The 25,544-nt window shown below is 34.7% G+C and overlaps 1 protein-coding gene across 10 annotated transcripts in view; it reads right to left on the bottom strand.

Annotated features, from left to right (window-relative positions):
• The window catches only part of LOC114326081 (rho GTPase-activating protein 21-B), an 811,276-nt gene that overhangs the window by 38,128 nt on the left and 747,604 nt on the right, over window positions 1-25,544 (bottom strand). For all 10 annotated transcript variants that reach the window (XM_028274292.2, XM_028274294.2, XM_028274293.2 and 7 more), the window contains 2 exons: window positions 23,221-23,454; window positions 6,650-7,076 (listed from right to left, as the gene is read on the bottom strand). In XM_028274292.2, coding sequence (XP_028130093.1) covers window positions 6,650-7,076; window positions 23,221-23,454 — 661 coding nt within the window. The remainder of the gene's footprint in view (window positions 1-6,649; window positions 7,077-23,220; window positions 23,455-25,544) is intronic.

The following is a 25,544-nucleotide window of genomic DNA, read 5'->3' as shown; positions in this document are numbered from 1 at the left end:
GAAGTAGATAAGATTGGGCTCCTAATTAATGAAAACAAAACTAAATATATAATCCAGGGCGGATCTGTTTTGAGATGGACGTTGAGAGGTGACTCTAATTTTTTTGCAGAAATTGCTTGGAATTAACCCAATTATCTCACAATAAAACACTGAAAACTTTTGTTTTCTATACTTCCACAAAATTTATTATTTACAACTATGTGACTACAGCTGTTTCGGCAGAGTGCCTTTCTCAAGTGATATAATTTACATGCCACATTGTTTGATTTGCTTGTCTAGATAATGTTTAGAAGAAATGCGTTCAATGTGCTTCCCCGTTTAGGATTTTGTCCTCTTCAGGGTTTGAGGTGAATGTATTGTGTTGGCAGCAAAGCAAACAGTCCGAAAACCACACCGGGGCAAGCGCCGTGTCCTGGTGTTCTTGGATCCTGGGTTATGCCAGACGGTGTTGTCCAGAAGGCCAGAAGTCAACAGAGAAGAAAGTTTGATGGATTGTTGTTGGTTCCATAGACATTTACGTGTACTGTCCGTGCTTTGCTTTCGACCAAGCTCCCTAGAAACCATTGTACAACGACAGGCGAACCTGCGTCCCTCGTCGGCGGTCAGGAGGTGGCTTTGAGCGCAGCGTGGACAGTGAGCGTTCGAGTGGAGAAAATAGTTGCGGCTATTTTCTTGGGACGAACAGGTATAATTGTGCAATGAAGTTGGGAAACCGCAAAAAACCAACTTCTCCCTGTTCGGGGTAAGGAAGAGGAAATGTTAGAGGTGGGTACGGAAGGCTAACGGGGTAGCCTCAAGGATGTTTTCGTACTCTACCGGGAGTTCGTCAATGCATGTTTGCATTAGAGCGGACGGTACGTGAATCTTTTTGCGTTTGGGCTTTCGGTAGAGTACGTGGCCGGAAGATGAACAGGAACATTTGAGAGATTCTTGTGTGTCGGAAGGGGGGCCGTTGATTACTTTGATTGTGAAGTTCCTGTTCAGAGAGTTTATTCTCTCGGTGATTTTGGGGATGTTCGAGATGTTATGGATTTCGTTTGAGGGATATCGCCAGTGCTCATAGTTACATCTACGCAAGACTCTGCGCTCCGTCCTCAACAACCTCTCTTGTTTTTGTCTTGAGCAAAGAGAGTAGATACATGATTTGTACTCCATGACGGGTCGAATAAAGGTCTTGTAAGTGTGAATGAGAGTCTTCTTGTGTGTCTTGCCAATTTTTCCCGAGAGAGCGTTGAGAAGTCTGGCCCTGTTCCTTACCCTATCTAAAGTTGCCTTTAGATCTGCGTCCCAGTTGAGAGTCCTGGTAAACAGTACTCCCAAATAGTTCACAGTCGGGCTAACAACAAGCCTTTCTCCCAACAAACTCAGAGGATATTGGTCGTCTTCATTGCGAATGATTCTATTTGACACAGTAGGGGCGCGAAACACAATTGTTGTTGTTTTGTTCGCGTTGAGCGTGACTCTCCACTTACAACACCATTCGCCGACACCGTCCAACAGAGCCTGTGCTCTTCTGAAGAGGAGTCTTGGGTTGTATCGAGAGGTAGTTGAGAGCAGAGTCGTGTCGTCTGCATAGAGAAACAGCCGAGCACCTGGGATATTTTGGTTAGTGATGTCGCTGTTGTAGATGATGTACAACAGCGGCGCTAGGACTGAACCCTGGGGAACTCCAGCTTGTGGAGTGAAGGGGGTGGACTTTTGATCGCATATTTTCACTCTGACAGTACGGTTGTGGAGGTAGGAGTGCACAATTTTGGTAAATTGCAATGGAAGCCCGATGTCCAGAAGTTTCCGAACAAGCCCGTCGTGCCAGACCTGGTCGAAAGCCTTCTGCACATCCAGAAATGTGGCTATGGCGATAGAACCATCGTTGATGGTTTGAGTGACTTTGGTAGTGAAATCTATTAATGCATGTTTGGTAGATTTACCTGACTGGAATCCATATTGGAATTTTGGTATGATATTGTGGTTTTCGAGAAAGTTATTGAGCCTCTCCTTTAGGATTAGCTCAAGAACTTTACCCAGAGTATTGATTAATGAAATTGGTCTGTAGGATTCCACGTCGGTTGGGGGTTTGCCTTTTTTCAAAAGCATGATGGTGTTGGCCACTTTCCAAGGAGTAGGAAAATGGCTGTTTTTGAGACATGCATTGAATATTTTAGTTAGAAGAGGGATGATACTCTCTGGAAGTTTTTTGAGGCACCTTCGGTTGATGCCATCAGGTCCGGGAGCGCTGTTTTTGCCGATTTGGCAAAAGCTCTCCGTTTCCCTGTCTGTGAGGGGGTCCATGATAGGATCATAGACTGGAATGTGGTGGTTGAGAGTAACATTTACAATGTATTCTGTGTTGAATTTAAATATGCGATCAAAGTTCGGGTTATCTGGCGTTTGAAAATTGTTTTGAAGCGAATTTTTGAATGCTTCGGCTTTCCCTTCTGGGGAATTGACTATGTGATTGTTGACCAACAGATGAGATGGTTGAGATAATTTTTGTTTTGTTAGGACTTTGAATTTTTGCCAGAATTTACCTCCGTCTCTGTAGTCCAGTTTAATTATTAATATAATTTACAATGTGTTTGCCTTTTTAAGTCTCTAACTGAAGAGGTTGAGGAGTGGGGAGCTGTTTGTCTCGAGTTGGTCATTCAGAATTATATCTGTATTTTTCAGTTTATTAATTTCCATAGATTCTAAAAAAGATAGCTTAAGGCCTTTATTTTGGATATGCAGAATTTGAAACTCTTCATTGAAAGAATGATTATGATCTAGAAGGTGAAGTGCGTATGTAGAAGTCTCTGTTTTTCTATTGTTGAAAGCCCTTTTGTGTTCTGCTATCCGTTTGTCAAAAGTTCTGTCAGTTTGACCGATGTACGTTTTCGGACAGTCACCACAAGTTAGTTTGTACACACCACTCTGTAGTTGCTTTCTCTTTCGGCTTTTATTGTTCTTAATATATTTGCTTACGTTGTTGTTAGTTCTGAAAGCTGGTATTATTCCTTTCTTTTTTATGTATCTGGCTATTTTTGTTGTTATCTTGCCAGTATATGTGAGAGAGCAGAAGGTACTGGGTTCTTTCTGTGGTGGTGGATACACTAATTTCAGGGCTTTCTTATGGAGTTTTTGATTTAAAATTTTGTTAACTGTTTGTTCATTGTAGCCGTTGTTTACTGCTATTTGTTTAATGATGTTTAGTTCTATCTCGAAGTTACTTTTTGTCATGGGAATTTCTGTCAGTCTATGTATCACGCTATGGTAGGCTGCTAATTTGTGTTGTGTAGGATGGGATGATGAATTGTGTATAGTTGTGTCAGTATGGGTAGGTTTATGATATACGGAGAACTCATGTTTGTTGTGTAGTCTGGTAATCGTCACATCTAGAAAGTTTATGGAATTATTCTGTTCTGTTTCTATTGTAAACTCAATATTACTATGAAGTGAATTAATGTATGATAGAAATTGGTCAAGTTGTCTGTTAGTTCCTTTAAAGCATACTAGTATATCATCCACGTATCTCCACCAATATAAGAACTGTTTAAATACGGGATGTTTAGAAATTGTTGCTTCACTGCTTTACAGGAACTAACAGACAACTTGACCAATTTCTATCATACATTAATTCACTTCATAGTAATATTGAGTTTACAATAGAAACAGAACAGAATAATTCCATAAACTTTCTAGATGTAACGATTACCAGACTACACAACAAATGTGAGTTCTCCGTATATCATAAACCTACCCATACTGACACAACTATACACAATTCATCATCCCACCCTACACAACACAAATTAGCAGCCTACCATAGCATGATACATAGACTGACAGAAATTCCCATGACAAAAAATAACTTCGAAATAGAACTAAACATCATTAAACAAATGGCAGTAAACAACGGCTATAACGAACAAACAGTTAACAAAATTTTAAATCAAAAACTCGATAAGAAAGCCCTGAAATTAGTGTATCCACCACCACAGAAAGAACCCAGTACCTTCTGCTATCTCACATATACTGGCAAGATAACAACAAAAATAGCCAGATACATAAAAAAGAAAGGAATAATACCAGCTTTCAGAACTAACAACAACTTAAGCAAATATATTAAGAACAATAAAAGCCGAAAGAGAAAGCAACTACAGAGTGGTGTGTACAAACTAACTTGTGGTGACTGTCCGAAAACGTACATCGGTCAAACTGGCAGAACTTTTGACAAACGGATAGCAGAACACAAAAGGGCTTTCAACAATAGAAAAACAGACACTTCTACATACGCACTTCACCTTCTAGATCATAATCATTCTTTCAATGAAGAATTTCAAATTCTGCATATCCAAAATAAAGGCCTTAAGCTATCTTTTTTAGAATCTATGGAAATTAATAAACTGAAAAATAAAGATATAATTCTGAATGACCAACTCGAGACAAACAGCTCCCCACTCCTCAACCTCTTCAGTTAGAGACTTAAAAAGGCAAACACATTGTAAATTATATCACTTGAGAAAGGCACTCTGCCGAAACAGGTGTAGTCACATAGTTGTAAATAATAAATTTTGTGAAAGTATAGAAAACAAAAGTTTTCAGTGTTTTATTGTGAGATAAAATGAACTTCCATCAAGTAACGGTCGAATCCATCAATTATTAACCCAATTATTATTATATTGGAAATATAATAATAATTGAGTTATCCTCCCACTAAAAAAGGTCCGGAACATTGTTTAAATAATCAAAATGTCAAAAAAATGAAGGAAAAATTTGATTTTTTTTTCGTTTTTTGATTATAACTTTTAAACTATTCACTTCCGAGAAAAGTTGCACTAAAATAAAAGTTGCGTAATTAAATTTCCTATAATATAAAATTGTTAAAATTTTTTTAAAATTGTTACCCTTGTTGCAAAATAGCAATAATTACGAAAAAAACATAAGAAAACAAGTATTCGCATTTTACGTTTTTCAACAATTTCTGCTACACTTAGGACCTTTATATTTCACCCAGAAAAACTTTATGGTATGATAAAATAATACTGTAAATTTAGTTAAGATCGGTTCAATAAATTTTGCAAAATAAATTTTGCAATCCAGCTTTCGCAAAGAAAATTCATTTTTTCAAAATGTTGCAGGACTGAAAATAAAGCAGATAGCAAGTTAATTTTTTTTACAAATAGAAGAATAATGTACCTTTCATTTGCAATTTGCAAAATTAAAATCGGTTAACTACCACGGCGTCAGGAATTTTTTAAATAATCATTAATTTTTATTGCTACGCGCAGGACAGCGGTGTTCGATTCACACAAGTTGATTTCCACCAAAATTTCTTCCAATATTTATCTAATATATTATTTTCTTGCTCTATATTTTGTTGTATGTTCATATTTTAATTCTACAAAAATCCAACTAATTTGATTATTGTTTGTGAAAAATTGTTTAAACAATAGCATATTATGTTTAAAAATAATACACTTTTATTTTCTAAGTTAAAATATATGAAATGAACAATAAAAGTTTTTGCTAAAAAAGGGTTATTTCAAAGATCAGAGTATGTGTTTTTATTTTGCAATAAACAAATTTATTTATTTATTTCGAAATGTACTAAAAATTAAAATGTATCAATTATTATCAAAGGTCATTGAAATGCCCAATCACAACGAACGTAAAATGCGAATACTTGTTTTTTTATGTTTTTTTCGAAATTATTGCTATTTTCCAACAAGGGTGACAATTTTTAAAATTTTCAGTTAATCCTATATTGCAGGAAATTTAATTACGCAACTTTTATGTCGGCGCAACTTTTCTCGAAAATGAATACTTTTAAAGTTATAATAAAAAAACCAAGAAAAAAATCGAATTTTTCCTTCATTTTTTGACATTTTGATTATTTAAACAATATGGACCTTTTTGAGTGGGAGGATAACTCAAATATTATTATATAAGTTATTTTCAAGCAGTTTCGGCAAAAAACTATGAGTCACCTCTCAACATCCAAATGTACTAATATTTTTACAGATGCGCCCTGGTCTAATAAGTATATGAGCTGCAGTAACCGAAACAGTGATAGAATCGGACAGAACATCAGATTTATTACTTCAACTTTGAGCGCGTCAGCACAACTAGCAAGTCATGCAAAGATACAACTATATAAAACAGTCATACTACCCGTAGTGATATAAGGTACCGAAACGTGGACGATAACAAAAGCAAACGAAGAGCGACTACGTGTTTGGAAAAAAAATCCTAACGAAGATCTTTGGGCATGTGTTTGATGGAGCAGCAGGACAATATAGGATAAAAACTAACAAAGTCTCTCGAAGAACTATATCCAAACCCTAACATAATAAAAGAAATAAAGTTCAGAAGACTCCAGTGGGAAGGACACCTCAGAAAACATTATGACGAAAGAATAGTAATGCTGATATGGGAAGAAGTCCCAATTGGAAGATCACCACGTAGACGACCTCGACTCTCCACTATTGGTCTTGTATTACATTTCATTGCCGCAGTGTATACTCACGTTTAGTTAACCATTGCTCTTCTTATACCAAAACAGAACTACATATATCCAAAAATGAAAATTAGTGGAATATCTATATTTCTGGTTCAACGGTGTATTTATTAAGGTAGTAAGTCAAAGAAGTGTAGCAATTTTTGCTCTTACCTGGAACTCGGTATATCCCAACGGTTTGCAATCCCCTCTCGTCTATGATATCCGTGCAGACCTCCACAAACTTCGGAAGATACATGTTAGTAGCAGAAGGAATACAATCTTCTATCGGTATGCCAAAAGTAGATCCCTCTGGCGCCGTAGGGCTGTTCGGATTATTAACTCCTTGATTGAACTTCCGCAACTGCTTAACCATTCTTCCTCTCCATGTTTTTGATTTCGGACTGGTCGACGTAGGCTCCGGTACTTGTGAGGGTTTTCTGCTTTTGCTAACTGGAGATTGGCCGGTTGGTGAACGGTTTCGAGATGCTGTGGGCTTCTGCTTGTTTAGTTGTGGAGATAAATGACTGCCTTGTACTTGGATTGTGGTAGAAGCTGGCACCGATTGAGGTACCGCTTTCTGTTTGCTGTTTTGAGGATCCTGAAAATATAAATATGTAGATAAGTCAACTAAACTTTTGAATTACGTTTGAGATAAGATGTGAAATAAATCAAAACAGGAAATTTCAGGAAAAAATAAAACTGTATACCAATTAGCAAAGTAGCAACTGTTTTATTACTACACGGATGACTCAAAATCTGGTCCATCGTTGATCTATCGGACCTACAACCACTGTGATATTCGATAAGAAGCTCCTTTGGATACGCAATTAGGCAACCAAATAGGAACTCGAAATTTTTTTGTATACTGTATTAAGAAGGATTATACCCCATAGTTTCTGCATTTCAATTGATCACCCTTTTCGTGTAACAGACAAACAATTTTAATAAACCACTCTTCCGGGCTTTGCTCCTCATTCCAAGCTCTTACTAAAATTTTAAGTATTTGATTAGTAAGTTTTGTTATTTTTAGATGTTTGTTGTGTCCCGTACTTCTTGAATGGAAGGATAATATATTTGTGTTTTGTTTCTTGCTGGTGGAAGTCGTAAATTTTCAGGTTTAACTTCGGTGGAAACTAGCTATTTATAATGTTCGTCCCATCTATGGATTCCTCCCACAAATCTTAAAATTAGGACCAAATGTTATTGTTAGTTGTACAGCTTTAAATACTATTTTGTTACACAGCGCTTGTTTCTATTGTCTAAAATGATGCAACAACTATTAAACAAAAAATAGAATATTTAAAATAAATATACCTGAATAAATATACCGAAGCATTCTGCTTCGTATTGCAGAAAATTTGTCTCCATAGTCAGACCATTATGAGGTATACAGTTTTACTAACACACTTATCTAAATCAATTAATGAAATTTTTAGATAAAAGTAATTTTGATACCGTTAAGGATGTATTTATCGTTAAATTCAAGGTGCAACCAAATTAAATGACTACAGGTCTGTACTTTCAATAAATATAATACACTCATGGACAAAAATATGGATATGACTTGAACATAACTTGAAATAATTACGAAATGTCTTGCTAAACTTATTATTTATACAGATGAGACCAGTATTCAGTTATGGAAGTCAAATGGACGAAACTTCGTCTCTACAGAAGAGTTGGGGAACAGTATGCCAGTATAACCTCATACAGATCGTTAGTTTTGGTGTTATTGCTATATTGCTATGGGATGGTTTAGCTTGGGAAGGACATACCAAACTTGTGAAGATGATTGGGCGAATGACAGCTGACATGTACATTGAAAACATTTTAGAAGAATGTTTTGCCATTTGTCGGCCATATTGGTTATGACACATTCGTGTTAATGCATGACAACGCACGTTCTCAAGCCGGTAAAATAGTGAATGCTTACCTTGATGACGTTTAATTTGAAAGATTATATTGACCACCATATAGCCCGGATTTAAATCCGTTCGAACATGTGTGGGACACTTTAAAACGTTATATTCGGAAATGCAACTCCGTTAACATGATACAGGGAGAGTCATGGGCGCCCATATAAAAATTTCTAGGGGAGGGGCAGACGTGAAGATGTTACACATTACATTTTGTATACTTTGGATGACAATATGTATTATAGTATAAGCACCCGACGAAAAGTTAGGGGGGGCGTGCCCTCCCCCTGCCTATGGAGAGAGCTAAGAAATGTGCAGCATAAAGGTCGTTGCATATTATCATGCACGTAGCGTTTCCAGCACGTAGCGTAGTCTCCGAAAAACCTGATTTTACGATACGTTCCAGACAGTGTGAGTTCATATTTAAAACCATTTAATCATATTTTTCGGAAACTAAACGCTATGTGCTGGAAACGCTACGTGCTGGAAACGCTACGTGCTGGAAACGCTACGTGCTGGAAACGCTACGTGCTGGAAACGCTACGTGCTGGATACGCTACGTACATGATAATATGCTGCGACCTTAAGAAGAATGGAATGCAATTCTTCAAGCATTATATTCAAGATTTAGTTTGTAGTATTCCAAGACGTTTGCAAGCTATATAACTATTAATTTTGTTTGTTTTTAAGTGGTAATACTTAGTTTCAAGCTATTTTTGTTTTCATTCCAAAAATTTCAATGTTTATATAAACACTCACCTAAAATGCGTTTAATTTTTATAAATATGCATTTAAAACGTGTTAAATAAAGTTTTCTTAAAAAAATAGTGTTTTGGTAATATGATGGGTTGATAATATTGAACATATTTACAACAATTTCAAAATATTCCATATTTTGTCCATGCGTGTAGATACTTGACTCCACCTTTTTAAAGGACTTCTTATTTTCGGATGTTCACCCATCATCTTTACAAGCTGTTTCCATTTTGTCTTGTATTCTTTTAGTTTATTATTATTAATCAAATATATATCACTTATATCACTATCAAGATATACACTTCTTGTCTTATTAAACTAGGAATCACATTACCCAGCCATGGAAAAGAGAGGGAAAAAGAAAGATACCTACTTAGACCAGGTTCGAAAAAGTGGTACTTTGAAAGTGGTAAAAAGTAAAGAAACAAAATAGTAACATGATGGAATTCATTAAAAAAAGAAGCAACTGTAACAAGAATTAAAGGAAAAATAATTTACTGGCGATCTGAGGAAGGAAAGGGGGTGAGTTGTTAAGGTCACGGTTTACCATGATTTCAAACGAGAACATCGAGAAGATTCTTGAATTATAAAAATGTACGGGGTGTTCCATAAAAAAAGATCAGGTGGTTCGACGTACTAATGTCGCACACTATATATCGTAAGTTTTTTCGTGTAATCACCACATACCAGCTTTACCATAAAATGTGCATAATAATGTTTAATCATTTTGTTCAATATCATTTACACAATTAGTGTAATAATGTCAATATAATTAAAATTTTTGCAAATTTATTGGTGATAATGTTGTTTTTAACTGATTTACTTCGTATTTATTAATCAGTGTATTTTAATAAACCTTGTTAAGAATATGAGACCTTGAAGGTAACCCATATATCTTCATATATTCTGTTAATGTACGTTTTTAGGTCATTAAAGGGTTTCAAAAAATCTTCATGGTCTTTTTGGCTATTGGTTTGTTTTTATATTTTCAATATACACACACCGGCAAAATTAGCCGAACACCTTAAAAATAGGACATGTGATGTCTCGAACTTCCTAAACCACTGGTCCGATTTCAGTGATTCTTTTAGTATGTTATAGCCTTATTATTTAAGAATATCGTTGTAATACTATTGTTGCTAGACAGGTAATTGTCATTTTATACTGGGTGTACCAATCATACTGTGCTTTTTTCTTAAAGTTTGGAACACCCTGTGGAATATTCTAGCACATGTAAAATATTAAAATTAATACTCGATTGTAGACTTAGGCTTTCTTAACATTTTCCTTTTTGATTCATTTACTTATGTGAGATAATAAAAAAGTTATGTGCGTTAACAACTATCCATGTTTTTCATCAATAAATCCTCATAGTAGGGGAGGAAAGTATACTAAATTTGCAGTTACTCGAGCGTTATCGGGACCTACTGTGTTGTGAAGAGTACGCCTTAAAATCAAAAAGGTTAAGTTTTCCATAAAGTGGGGGACTTCATCAACAATCATTTTTCTCCGATTGTAGCGCTATCTATCCATAATTCGAAAAAATGTGTCGAATAAAAGTTGCTTATTTTTACGTAAAGAATAAATATCTGCAATAAAAATTGGGGGCTCCTTTTTAAGATATTAAATTAAATCCCCCACCCCACCTCCGTGGGGGCTCGTGACACCCCACGGAGAGGGGTGGGGGGTAAATTAAAAATTTAAATTTAAATTTAAATTTAAAAATGAACATCAGATCGTAAAACTGCAAAATACACCTATTCAATATTTTTCAAAAATCTATCGAATGGCACCAAACACGACCCCCACGGAGGTGGGGTGGGGGGTTACTTTAAAATCTGAAATAGGAGCCCCCAATTTTTATTGCAGATTTGGATCCTTGATGTAAAAATAAGCAACTTTTATTCGCAACATTTTTTCGAATTATGGATAGATGACGCTATAACCGGAAAAAACGATTGGTGGAAATGGAAAATTAAGTTAAAAATGGAGAGTCTCACACTTTATGGAAAACTTAACTTTTTTTGGTTTTAGCACCCACTCTTCACAATCCAATAGGTCCCATAACGCTCGAGTAACTGCAAATTTAGCATACTTTCCTCCCCTACTATGAGGATTTATTGATAAAAAACATGGCTAGTTGTTAAGGCACATAACTTTTTTATTTTCCAACATAGGCAAATGAATCAAAAAAGAAAATGTTAAGAAAGCCTAAGTCTACAATCGAGTTTTAATTTTAATATTTTATATATGCTAGAATATTCCACAGGGTATTCCGAACTTTAAGAAAAAAACACAGTATGATTGTAACGCCCAGTATAAAATGACATGTAGCAACAATATTATTACACCAATATTCTTAAGTAACAAGGCTATAACATACTAAAAGAATCACTCAAATCGGACAACAGGTTTAGATAATACCGAGACATCAAACATGTCTCATTTTTAAGGTGTTCGGCTAATTTTGCCGGTGTGTGTATTTTCTACTATTTGGTTTACAATAGAACCCCGATTATCCGTGCTCGAATTATCCGGGCTGCGGATTATCCGTGCTATGACTTTCCATTACTCAAATTGCATTTTTGGGGTTTTATCGAAATATCGTTAACGTAAATCGCTCGATCGAAACTCCATACACCGTATAATAAATATTAGAGAGATTTTATAGCCCAGTAAATGAACGGGAAATTCGGCGATACCGTGTAATTTTCAGGGGCAACTCCGAATTGCATGAGAATTTGGATTTAGGTTCTACTTACCCTCCACTTCAAAGTTGAAATTGTGCCGTTGGTTGCTTTTACTTGGGGGGTGACAGTCACCCCTTCTCGGGGGTGAAAAAACATACGTTCAAGATAAGACCGGAAATGGATAAATTGACTGATTTTAAGCAACTTTTGTTCTATAGAGTTTTTTACTATACTTTTTGAGTTATTTGCATTTGAAAATGTTGATTTTTCGACAAAAAAACTACGTTTTCAGACGGTTTTTCGCAAATAACTCAAAAAGTAAATATTTTGTCGAAAAAAATATTCTTATCAAAAGTGTAGCTTATAAAAAACTCAATAAAAATGGTACATCAGTAAAGTCTCTCAATCAAATAAAAACAAAGTTGTAGCTCATGAAAAATACGTTCTTATTCGTCTAATTCCAAATCGAATAGTTTAAGGTGAAATCACCGAAAAATTAAGCACTTTTCGGGAAAAACCCATTTAGTCTTTTTTAAAGTGTTTATAAAAAGCTTTGTTTTAATTGTTAACAAAAGTTTTAGCATTAAAAATAAGGGAGTTACGCTCAAAATAAAGTTGGCCCTCTTTTTTTTCTGTAAAAAATCATGAAAATCTCGCCGTGTTTAGCTCCCCAAATGAAATTAATCGCTACCGCTTTACAAACAATTTACTTACCTATCTATTTTTTATATCATCTGTCAGTCTCACCGGTTTAAAGTGTTTATTTTTGAAAGGGTTATAATTGAGAAAGCTTGAATGGGTCCCTAATCACGAGTGTATGCAAATTTTGAACAGCCATATCTTAACCAATTTTTGTCTGACGGAGAAACAAAATGAAACTAGCATATTTATAATAGCAAAACCTATATTTTTTACTCTTTAAGATCTTTCTTATCGCTAATACTTTTTAAGTTATTTTAAAAAAATGGAATTTTTCAAAAATTTTTAGAATTTTTTTTTTTACTAGAAAACCAAATGTTTTCAAAAATAAGCGCTTCAAACCAATCAAACTTACAGATCATATAAACAATACACATACAGTTAAAACAGACGGTAAAGCCAAACGATTAATTTCATTTAGGGTGCTAAATAGAGGGAAGTTCTCACGATTTTTTTTTTACCAAAAAAAGGTGCCAACTTTTTTTTCAGTGTAACTCGTTTATTTTTAATGCTGTAAACTTTTGTAAACAACAAATAATAAGCTTTTTTCGATACTTTAAAAATGTTAAAAAGGTTTTCCCGAAAAACGCTTCTTTCTTCGGTGATTTCGCGTTGAATTATTCGATTTGGAATTAGACGAATAAGAACGTATTTTTTATGAGCTACAACTTTGCTTCTACTCAATTTGTAGACTTAACTGGTACACCATTTTTTTTCGTTTTTTTATAGGCTACACTTTTGCTAAAAATATTTTTTTCGATAAAATATTTACTTTTTGAGTTATTTGGGAAAAACAGTCTGAAAACGTAGTTTTTTTGTCGAAAAATCAACATTTTAAATCGCGAATAACTCGAAAAGTATTGACTTACGTAAAAAACTTTATAGAACAAAAGTTGCTTAAAATAAGTCAATTTATCCATTTCCACGGTTCCAAATCCAAATATCCATTATTTTAAACACGCGTTTTTCACCCCCCGAGAAGGGGTAAATGTCACCACCCAAGTAAAAGCAACCAACGGCACAAATTCAACTTTGAAGTGCAGGGTAAGTAGAACCTAAATCCAAATTTTCATGCAATTCGGAGATGCCCCTGGAAATTACACTCCAAAACGGTCATTTATTGGGCTATTAAACATAATTGGAAAGATGAAAGTGTGGCATCATTATCAGGAATCTATGAAATTGGCAAGCAAACAATACAAAATTTTACAAAATTTCATATCTAAGTCTGACTCTTTAAAAACATGTGTAAGGAAATCACATATTAGAATTTAGTTTATTTTATAGATATTATTTAATATTTATTGTTAAATGCATTTTTAGAATGTAAAGTTTTCTCAAGATTAAAATTGTTAAAAACTTCTGACCGTTGTAAACTTAGGGCCGGTTGTTCGAACTAGGGGTCGCCAACTTCTTGAAAACTTCAAGATCTTGTCTTGATCTTGTCTTGATTTCAAGACAAGATCAAGACAAGAAGTAATTTTAGATTTCAAGACAAGACAAGAAATTTTATATCAATACCAAGATTTCTTGTCAAGAAATCAAGAAATCTTGAAATATGTTGACTACTATAAATAATAAAAACTAGATTTTATCTTAAATAACAAATTTAGCACATGTTTAAATCGGAAAAGATAAGCCATGAATTAAGGCAGATAACACTTCTTAGGGAGTCAACGCCTAGCTGATTTCTTGGCTTTGTTATTGTTAAAGTTGCTATTGAAAATAGCCTTTCCGCAGGTACAGATGTTGCTGGCGTTCCGAGAAAATTCTTGGCCATTTTCGATAATGACGGGTAGATATTTTCATGTCTTCTCCACCAATCAAGTATGTATATTCTGAGAATCTTCTGACCTAGGCTCATTTAAGTATTTTTAAATTTCATACTTCCAAGATTGTAAGTTATCTTTATCAGCTTTCTTTCTAAATCAAATTCGTTATCTTCTTTTTTCAGATTAAGTACTGACTCTGGTATTGGATTCTATAGATCATTCTGGGATTTATTAAAGCATTTAGCTTTAAATATTTGTTCAAATTTTTGTACTGCCTCTGATTATAGAAGCTTTTCCCAAGATGAAGAGGAAAATGACTCTACTTTATGGCGAGGATTCAAAATAACAATAATACAGTATATCCAATTAGTTTTATAGTGTTTCAGTATTTTATCTCTCGCAGCTTGAATGCAGTAAATTAATTGCTCATCCGTAGCGTCTCTATCAATTTTATTATTAAGTTCATGAGCCCATATTTCCAGTTTGTCTAAAAATAAATTTACTCCAATTACCACCAATGGGAGTGTGCAATATTTTTCCCCTTCGAGAATTGAAGAAAATGCTTTAAACCTTCCCAGATACTGACAAAATTTACTGATCAGAACCATTCTTTTTCTAACATTTTCCAATTATTTAGATTTTGGTTGTTGTCACAAAATATATTTTATCTACTCTATAATAATATTATGGATACTTCTATTCATGTTTTTTATCTACTCTATGTCATATTATGTATTTTTAGTTTGTGAAAACTGTCATTATAGATAGCAGTGCGTGAAGAGTTTAAAGTGTGCGTGAAGTAACAATGTATTTTAAATGGGATTTACTTTTTCGCACACTTTCAATGGGTTTTTGGCACACTTTCACATAATCAAATATCCTTAAGTTTCGAGATGTCATGGTGATGGCAATATGAGCAATGACTTACAACAAAATTTTTGACAGTTTTGTGGTTTGAAAGTAGTTAAGATTTTTAAATGTCAAAGTTCTAAAAATTGTAGAATAGAAATGAATTCCAGTGACAAAGAGTTACAGTTGTTTTATTTGTTTATCGAAGATATCGAAATTATTTGTTTATCGAAAATATTGTATGAAACTATGCGTGAAGTACTTTTTACGAACTTACGCGATGTATAGCACTCGTTCCTTGTCGCTCGTGCTCTAAAAATCGCGTGCGTTCGCAAAAAGCATAGGTACTTCACGAACTGTTTCATCAATAACTATTTAAGCATTTTATACGCTTAAGCCCCATGTTAGCATCTCGAAAGTTGAATGCCATCTTGTAGGCACATCTAGTTCTGGCAAAGTCGTCTTACAATTTATGGCCTCGCAAGCACTGTTAAGTGTAAGTTTCATTTGCCCTGAGTTTTTGATTTTTTTTTACAAGGTATTTAATTTTACTTACAGAAAAGTTAAAATCTAAAGTAGTAGCATTAATAGCATTTTCTACTTCGATCTTATCCTCCAAATAATCAAAATCCTTTTCGATGTCTAAACTGTTTCGATTTGGCTCAGCAATTTTTATGAAATCCTGGAGAGCTAAGCTTAGAATATGTGCGAAACATACAAAATGCTTATAGTAAGCATGCAACTACACATCAATTTTGGGTTCGTCAGGAAACAAATAGAGATCAGGGATTCCCCCCAGTGGCAGTGGAGGCCGTGTTAGCACGCAACGCAATAAAAAGGTCGCATTGGAATCACCCGACCGGGTAATCAAGAAATTTCAAGATCTTGAAATTTCTTGAGCGAAGACAAGATATAGGATCTCAAGAAAACGTCAAGAAAAGATTTTTTTAAATTTCTTGATTTATTCTCAAGACAAGACAAGAAGTTGTTGTTGTCAAGACAAGAATTCTTGTCTTGTCGACCCCTAGTTCGAACGCTAATATCTTGAAATTTCTTGAGCCAAGACAAGATATAGAATCTTAAGAAAACGTCAAGACAAGATTTTTTTAAATTTCTTGATTATTCTCAAGACAAGACAAGAAGTTGTTGTCAAGACAAGAATTCTTGTCTTGTCGACCCCTAGTTCGAACGCTAATCAAGAAGTTGATTATAATCAAGTCCCCTTAACAACCATCAAATAACAAAATCCGTTGTTCGTACGCCAATCAGTTGATTGTAATCAATTTTCTTGATGGGACTCAAATCGAAATATCAATACACGTAAAACACTGTAATCATTCATTGTGATGCGTTGCATAAACGTCAATTAAATTGACGTTTATGCAACAAATTATCAGTCAATCACTAAGATAATACCTATAATATAATTAAATAATAACGAATCAATTAGTGACAATTCAGCAACCCAATCAAAGTTTGATAGTAATTAAATATTTGATAATGATCAGTTGATTCCATTTTTGATTAGCGTTCGAACAACCGGCCCTTAATATAATAAACTAATTTCGATGCCATAACCTAATACAGCGACAGATATAACTAATCTATATAAATTTATTGGTAGATAAAAATACTTAAAGATGATCAAGATTGTGTTTGAATATAATAAGTTTTAAATTAGCCAACAGAGATGTACCTACTCGATGAAAATATATATTTAATGTGTACATATGGTATTATTGTTATCCATGAGAAAAATTAAAAAGGGTATGAAGCAATTAAACATCACAAAAACATTTAAAACAACCAATACGAGTTTTCCTGTCCAGAACAAAACCTACCAACACACGAGAAACCGAAGAACTGCACTTTTAAAATACCCTGTGAATGCAACAATTTCTATGTGGGAGAAACTGCAAGACCCTAAGCGCAAGAATATACTGAAGACTTTCATCTCACTCGATTCTAGATCCTGACCCACTACTTAGCGGCCTGTAATTTGTGTTGCCTATATAAACTTGAATCGCGAAATGGGCCTGTTTATTATTCAAAAAATATTACAAAAAATTTACAAATCAATGTAGCTACTACCTAATTATTAAAATAGCATTTAAAAAATATACATCACTTTAATACAATTTGTGTTTTTTTTCTGATTCACCATGTTGTTCATCTAATTCTTCATTTAATTCTTCATATGGCTGCGGTGTGCAATGTAGGTATGTACTAGGTACCTACATATTTCGAAAACTTCTGAGAAATGGTAAAATTATTGATTTATAGATATTACAAAGAAAAGGTACCTAAAAACGTTTTTGAGCAAACATATAGCAAAATTTTGCTATATATGTACCTAACCACTTTAAAGATTCACATTGTAAGGCATGAATGCCACAAATATGTAGTAGGTACTTCAGTGCCGGATTTACCACTAGGCCGACTAGGCCGCAAGCAAAAGGGGGCCGCAGCGTTTTGTAAAAAAAAACTTTTTTGGTAAAAAAATTGAATTTTTATTTTCCAAAATTAATTAATAATTACCGCTACTGTAAATCGAGTACATTACTTTTGTATATAAACAATACAATCTAATTAAAATAACCAACGTTCATATCAAAAATAAATATTGACACTTGTCAATGTACAGGAGGCTACAGATTGCAGGTAGTTTGTGTAAAATTCTAGGAGTGTGATGAATTGATAAATCCTATGAAAAAAGAGGAAAATAGTTGTCTAAGAATGACCGAAAGATGAAAAGAAAAGCTTTCCCTGGCGAAGACAAAGAAGATGAATCCACTGAACCCCACTTTAATGGCAAAGAAGACTTAAAGATTTTCATTCAATGTTGTAATTGACAGGCTTTATTCAGAATTGAATGAAAAGTCCGAAGTGTATTTCAGTCTTGATAAAGAATTTTGATTTTTAAACAACTTTTCGTCAATTTTCAATGAAGAAACCAGGGGAAAAGCTTCTATTCTGGCTAAAAAGTATCGAATCGACATAGATGGTGACTTTGTAGAAAAGTGTGTAGTTTAAAGGCTTTGTTAAAAGTATATGTGATGAAGAAAGATAACCTCATGATAACAAGATTACCAAGCCTCCGAGAAATACACTTTTGGAGTATCTGAAACTGAAACTCATTCGTGAAAAACAGTTAACAACATATTTTCCGAGTATGGACACCGCTTCGCGCATTCTACTATGCATGATGACATCTAATGCATCTAGGGAAAGATCATTCAGCGTGTTGAAAATAATCAAAAACTACTTGAGGAACTCGACTTCTGACGAAGATTCTAGATTGTCTAGTTTTGTTTCAAATACTGAGCGTTTTCAAGTCTTAGACTTTAACGATTTGATTAAAGATTTTACAGCCAAAAAAAGCTAGAAAAGTAAGTGTTTATGTGGTGTGAGTGTCAATTAATCACTAATCCAACTATATCCAAATCAAGAACACGGAATTGACGTTTTTCAGTATAAGAGAATAATGTGTTCTTTATGCTTTAATTACATAATCGTGAAGTTATCGGGGGCCGCTCGGGGTAATTTGGCCTAGGGCCGCAAGTACCCTAAATCCGGCATTGAGGTATTTTTTGAAGTGAAAACTTCTTTAGGGACGTTGTGCGATTTTTGAATAGGGGAAAAAGCATTAAATTCGCGACCGTCATCGCGACCGTCATTGCGACCGTCATCGCTTATGTTATATATTATTTGTATGTATATATAAATTGTATAGAAGTATTTAAATTTAAAATAAATGTAAAACCTATTTTAGGATGGGGAATAAGGATTTATTTCGCGACCGTCATCTCTTCGGCAAAATAAATTTTGTACGTATCTATATTGTGTGTATGTATACATAAATTGTATACAAGTATTTAAATTTAAAAAAAAAATTAAAGGCACTCGTGGGAGTGCCGACAGAAGTGAAAACTTCTTATAGTAGATAAATTACGAACTCAATACTTTTTCCTCATTAAAAAAGAAGTGCTATACCTATATCATATACGCGATGCGTATGCCCTATGTTATTTATGTATACATACACGTAATTTATATATGTACAAAATTTATTTCAGCGAAGTGATGACGGTCGCAAATTCAATATTTTTCCCTATCCAAGAAGTGCACAACGTCCCTAAAGAAATTTTCAATTCAAAAATTTATTTCGTCGAAGCGATGACGGTCGCTAATTTAATACTTTTTCCCCATCCCAAAAGTGCACCACGGCCCTCAAGAAGATTTCACTTCAAAAATTTATTTCGTCGAAGCGATGACTGTCGCTAATTTAATCATTTTTCCCCATCCAAAAAGTGCACAACGTCCCTAAAGAAGTTTTCACTTCAAATATTTATTTCGTTTATAAAAATTGATTACTTTTTCCCATCCAAAAAGTGCACAATGTCCATAAAGAAATTTTCAATTCAAAAATTTATTTTGTCGAAGCGATGACGGTCGCTAATTTAATATTTTTTTCCCATCAAAAAAGTGCCCAACGTCCCTCAAAATGTTTTCCCTTCAAAAATAAATTTAATCGAAGCGATGAGGGTCGCTAATTTAATACCTTTTCCAACCAAAAAGTGTACAACGTCCCTAAAGAAGTTTTCACTTCAAATATTTATTTCTTTGAAGCGATGACGGTCGATAATTTAATCATTTTTCCCCATCCAAAAAGTGCACAACGTCCCTCAAAAAGTTTTCACTTCAAAAATCAATTTCATCGAAGCGATGACGGTCGCGATGCCGGTCGTTAATTTATTACTTTTCCCATCCAAAAAGTGCACAACGTCCCTAAAGAAGTTCTCACTGCAAAAATTTATTTCCTCAAAGCGATGACGGTCACTAATTTAATACTTTTTCCCCATCCAAACAGTGCACAATGTGCCTCAAGAAGGTTTTACTTCAAATATTTATTTTGACGAAGCGATGACGGTCGGTATGATGGTCGCTAATTTAATACTTTTTTCCACCCAAAAAGTGCACAACGTCCCTCATGAAGTTTTCACTTCAAAAATTTATTTTTTCGAAGCGATGACGGTCGCGATGACGGTCGCCAATTTAATACATTAATAAATTAATAAAAGTGCACAACGTCCCTAAAGAAGTTTTCACTTCAATAAATATATGTACTAAATTTATTTTGTCGAAGAGATGACGGTCGCGAAATAAATTATTTTTCCCCATCCAAAAATAGGTTTTACATTGATTTTAAATTTAAATACTTCTATACAATTTATGTATACATATACATAATGTAGATACGGAAAAAATTTATTTCGCTGAAGAGATGACGGTCGCGATGAGGTTCGCGAAATAAATCCTTTTATCCCATCCTAAAATAGGTTTTACATTTATATATTTTAAATTTAAATACTTCTATACAATTTATATATACATACAAATAATATATAGCATAAGCGATGACGGTCGCAATGACGGTCGCGATGACGGTCGCGAATTCAATGCTTTTTCCCCTATCCAAAAATCGCACAACGTCCCTAAAAAAGTTTTCACTTCAATAAATGCAAAACCTATTTTTGGATGGGGAAAAAGGATTTATTTCGCGACCGTCATCTCTTCGACGAAATAAATTTTGTACGTATATTTATTGAAGTGAAAACTTCTTTGGGGAAGTTGTGCACTTTTTGGATGGGAAAATGCATTAAATTGGCGACCGTCATCGCTTCGAAGAAATAAATTTTTGAAGTGAAAATTTCTTTAGGGACGTTGTGCACTTTTTAGATGGGAAAAAAGTATCGAATTAGCGACCGTCATCGCTTCAAAGAAATAAAATTTTGAGGTGAAAACTTTTTGAGGGACGTTGTGCACTTTTTGGATGGGGAAAAAGTACCTATTAAATTAGCGACCGTCATCGCTTCGACGAAATAAATTTTTGAAGTGAAAATTTCTTTAGGGGCGTTGTGCACTTTTTATATGGGGAAAAAGTATTGAATTAGCGACTGTCATCGCGACCGTCATCGCCTCGGCGAAATAAATTTTTGAAATGAAAACTTCTTTTGAGGACGTTGTGCACTTTTAGATGGGGAAAAAGTATTGAATTAGCGACCGTCATCGCTTCGACCACATAAGTGAAAATTTCTTTAGGGACGTTGTGCACTTTTTGGATGGGAAAAAGTAATAAATTAGCGACCGCCATCGCTTCGATGAAATTGATTTTTGAAGTGAAAACTTCTTGTGGGACGTTGTGCACTTTTGGATGGGAAGAATGATTAAATTAGCGACCGTCATCGCTTCGACGAAATAAATTTTTCAACTGAAAACTTCTTTAGGGACGTTCTGCACTTTTTGGGTGGAAAAAAGAATTAAATTAGCGATTGTCATCGCGACCGTCATTGCTTCGATGAAATTGATTTTTGAAGTGTAAAGAAAAGGTATTAAATTAGCGACCGTCATCGTTTCGACGAAATAAATTTTTGAAGTGAAAATTTCTTTAGTGACGTGCACTTTTTGGATGGGAAAAGTATTAAATTAGCGACTGTCATCGCTACCATCATCGCTTCGACGAAATAAATATTTGAAGTGAAAACTTCTTGAGGCACGTTGTGCACTTTTTGGATGGGGAAAAAGTATTAAAGTAGGGAACATCATCACTTCGTTGAAATAAATTTGGTACGTATATAAATTACGTGTATGTATACATAAATAACATATGACATACGCATCGCGTATATGATATAGGTATAGCACTTCTTTTTGAAAGGGGAAAAAGCATTGAGCTCGTAATTTATTTACTATAAGAAGTTTTCACTTCTGTCGGCACTCCCACGAGTGCCTTCAATTTTTTTTTGTAGATGTACTTAAAAATGAAACTGAAAAGTTATTACTACCTATAAAGAGTGATCTGTACCTATAACTGTGGGTATGCTTGACTTAAATAAAACAACGATTACTCTTTCATACAGCATGACTTGCTCGAAAACCATTTAGATACCTTTTCTTTGTAACATCTATAAATTAATAATTTTCCCATTTCTATTTTATTCCAATTTCTATTTGTATGTAATATTTTTTAAATAACTCAAAAGGCCCATTTCGCCGATTCAAGTTTATATAGGCAACCCAAATTACACGCCGCTAAGTAATATGTCAGGATTTACACAGAATATTTCATCTCGCTATTTTCACGCTGCTCCTCGATCGATATATTTAAGGGTCTTTAAAGTAAATATTCCACAACGGTTAGAGATTTAGACATATTAATTATTTTTATAGCGATTTTAAAGGTATTCTATTATGTATTCCCCTATATTACTTTAAATTTCTAGCATTCTGTCTCTATAATTTTTAAAATGCACATTATAATCATTTTAAAAGCATCAATTAGTCATTTTTTTTGCTGTCTCTCTTTTCTTCCCTTTTCTAGTGACATTCGCCGCTTTATTAATTTTGCTATTACTTATTTCATTTTCAAGAGTGATTTTTAGTTTCGGATTAAGGTTTAGGATTTCGTTAAAAATTTAATTATGTAGTACTAAAGGGAATTTTCAATATTGATACATTGATGAAACATTTAATCATCATCACGTAGCGCTACAACCCTGTGTGGGTCCTGGCTGACTGTACAACTTTCTTCCAATTTGTTCGGTCTTGAAACATCTCGAAATGAAACTTCGTCAATGAAACATCTCGAAAATATTTATTTTCCTGTAAGTCCTCCAAAAAGGTTCTATCATATTATATGCATCTATAATACAGTTAGTGGTTAAATGTTTTGGGAACAGATAGACGAGTCCTGGCGAGATAAAAGTCTTCAGTATATTCAGTATATCTAAGCGTCAAGATAAACGAACATGGAACATACATCAAGGACAGAGTATAATAATAAATACAGAGTACAATGAAAAGGTGCATCGAAGAAGCAGCCTTCATCCTACCAAATGAAGAAGCATGTTTTCCAAACCATTCATCAGAACATATAACCTCCTTAACACCTCTGCGGTTATACACACACATACACACTTTCAACACAATTTCTTAATAATCTTTTTTTAAAACGATTTCCGAAGTAGTCTAAATAATATGGTATGTAAAATTTTACTCACCAACTCTGCCTCAGTGCTGGCTGCCACTTGTTCCTGCAACTTCTTGACCCAATCTGCAAAATCTTCAGAACTATCGGCTTGAAGCAGAAACTCAGATCTACACGGCTTAACGGAGGATACTCTAAGCACGTTTTTCCTCTTCGTGTAATCTTCAGCCACTCGTACTACGCTGGTACGCATGTCTACTCCGCTCGATAAAGATTGGTCCAAAGAATCTGACGTTCCTACGGGACTCTGTAACAAAACAATAAATATTATTTAAAAATGAAACAAAGATACAAATCCATTAAAAATAAATTCGATGATACATTACGAAGATGGGGGACCACTTGCACTTCTATGAACCCTTTCGCTGCGGATGACGTCGAAAGACGTCATTCGCATTTTAAGTCACAGGCGGATGACGTCTTTCGACGCCATCGGCACGGGCACATAACTTGACCATAACTTTGTATATCGTCAGCCTCAAGTGAACGACGTCTTTCGAGTCATCTGCAGAGGAAGGGTTGACGGTAAGCGCGTTTCATTTGATTTGATTACCAGTCAATATATTTTATTTGTAATACGACGTCAGTTATGATGAATAACGCTACAATTGTGCAGAAATATCTAAAACCGCGAAGGTCACTCAGGTAGCAAATCAAGGAGAGGGGACTTGGGGATCAGTTGAACGCGTTGGTGCAAAGAGTAAACGTCCATTTAAAATGCATTGTGCCATTGTGCATGAAATCAATTGTTTGCCGACATTGCCAGATAAATTCGTCGAATAGTTTGTTGTTTATTTAGAATTCATTTAAGGCCACAACGCATTAGAGAGTTGCTGACGCGACTAGACTCGTCGTAAACTAGTCTCGCTCAGATTCTTTACGTTGTTTTTAATTTTAATTAACGCATTAGGAAGTCGCGGGCGAGGCGCAGTCCCGACGCGGACCCGAAACCCCGGCGCAAATTGAACCTAAGCGAGTCACAACCTACACCGGCGGGACGGGTGACCCGTGCAGTTATTTTTCTAGCGCACCGCATATTGATCACAACAAGACCCAACCGTTGGCATTCTGTGCAACGAATAGAGGGACGGGCAAAATCAGTGCGGACGTGTAACGGTTACTTTTGATACCGGGTCTCAGTGGTAGATACTGAGTACAAATACTGATTACAAAATACTGATGTATCTGTATCTGATGTGTTTCATAGATTATAACAAGGCCTTTGATAAAGTGCGGCATGATCATCTAATCAGACTCCTGGCAGAAAAGAATTTAGATAAACGAGATATCCGACTAATAGCAAATATGTACTATAATCAGAAAGCAGTAGTGAGAGTAGAGAATAATACCACTGAAGAAATTGAAATAAAGCGAGGTGTGAGACAAGGGTGTATACTGTCACCAACCCTGTTTAATCTCTATTCCGAAGACGTAATGAATAGAACACTCTCTGAGCAATCCATAGGTATTAAAATAAATGGTGTTAGATTAAACAATACGAGATTTGCCGACGATACCGTTCTGATCGCAGAAACACTTGAAGAGCTACATACATTGGTGAATAAGATAGCAGACTGCAGCGAAGAATATAGACTATCTTTGAACATAAAGAAAACTAAATGTATGGTAATATCGAAATCAACACGAAATATATCCATTGTATATGATACCAGCCACAAGAATTACATGAGGACGAAACTTAAAGACGAAGTATGGGAGAAAATCGGAAATGAACTTAATACGAATGGTAAGTACAATTTACTGTGATAAATAAATATTAGTACAATATAATCAAAACCCAACACTGCCTTGTCATTAAAATTCTAATAACTTTATTAGGTACCTACTCGTAGACAAAATAAACGGCGATAACAGATATGCCTTTACAAGAACACATTATTAGAAAAAAAAAGGTTACTTAAAACGAATAGGCCTGGATCCCGCGTAACAAAAAAAGTTGATTAATAGCAAGCTGAAAATTTGTTAATAGCGTAACGGTGTCTAGTCCGACAAACTTTAACGTATGGGAATACTGGAACAGGGGTAGTTTTAATTGTGGAACAGGTTAAAGATTTGGAATGTCAGGCTACAAAAACTTCCCATGTATTTTATCGGACAGAACTTCCAATTGATTTCTTACCCTTTCATTAAACTCTCATGCTAAAATTAGGCATGCTAAAACTAGACCTGGCACTGTATTCACTGATATTAGGATGCGCAGAACTATAGTGCGTGCACCGTGCACAAACAGAGATGCGGACACGTCGCGGACCAGAGAACTTTTGGACTACGGCATTAATTTGTAATGTTGAGATGTGTAATGAAACGACGTTATTA

This window comes from Diabrotica virgifera, chromosome 4, assembly GCF_917563875.1.
Source record: "Diabrotica virgifera virgifera chromosome 4, PGI_DIABVI_V3a".
Lineage (NCBI taxonomy): Eukaryota > Metazoa > Arthropoda > Insecta > Coleoptera > Chrysomelidae > Diabrotica > Diabrotica virgifera.
Note: the sequence above shows the minus strand (reverse complement) of the source record. Positions and strands in the feature narration are given on the sequence as shown.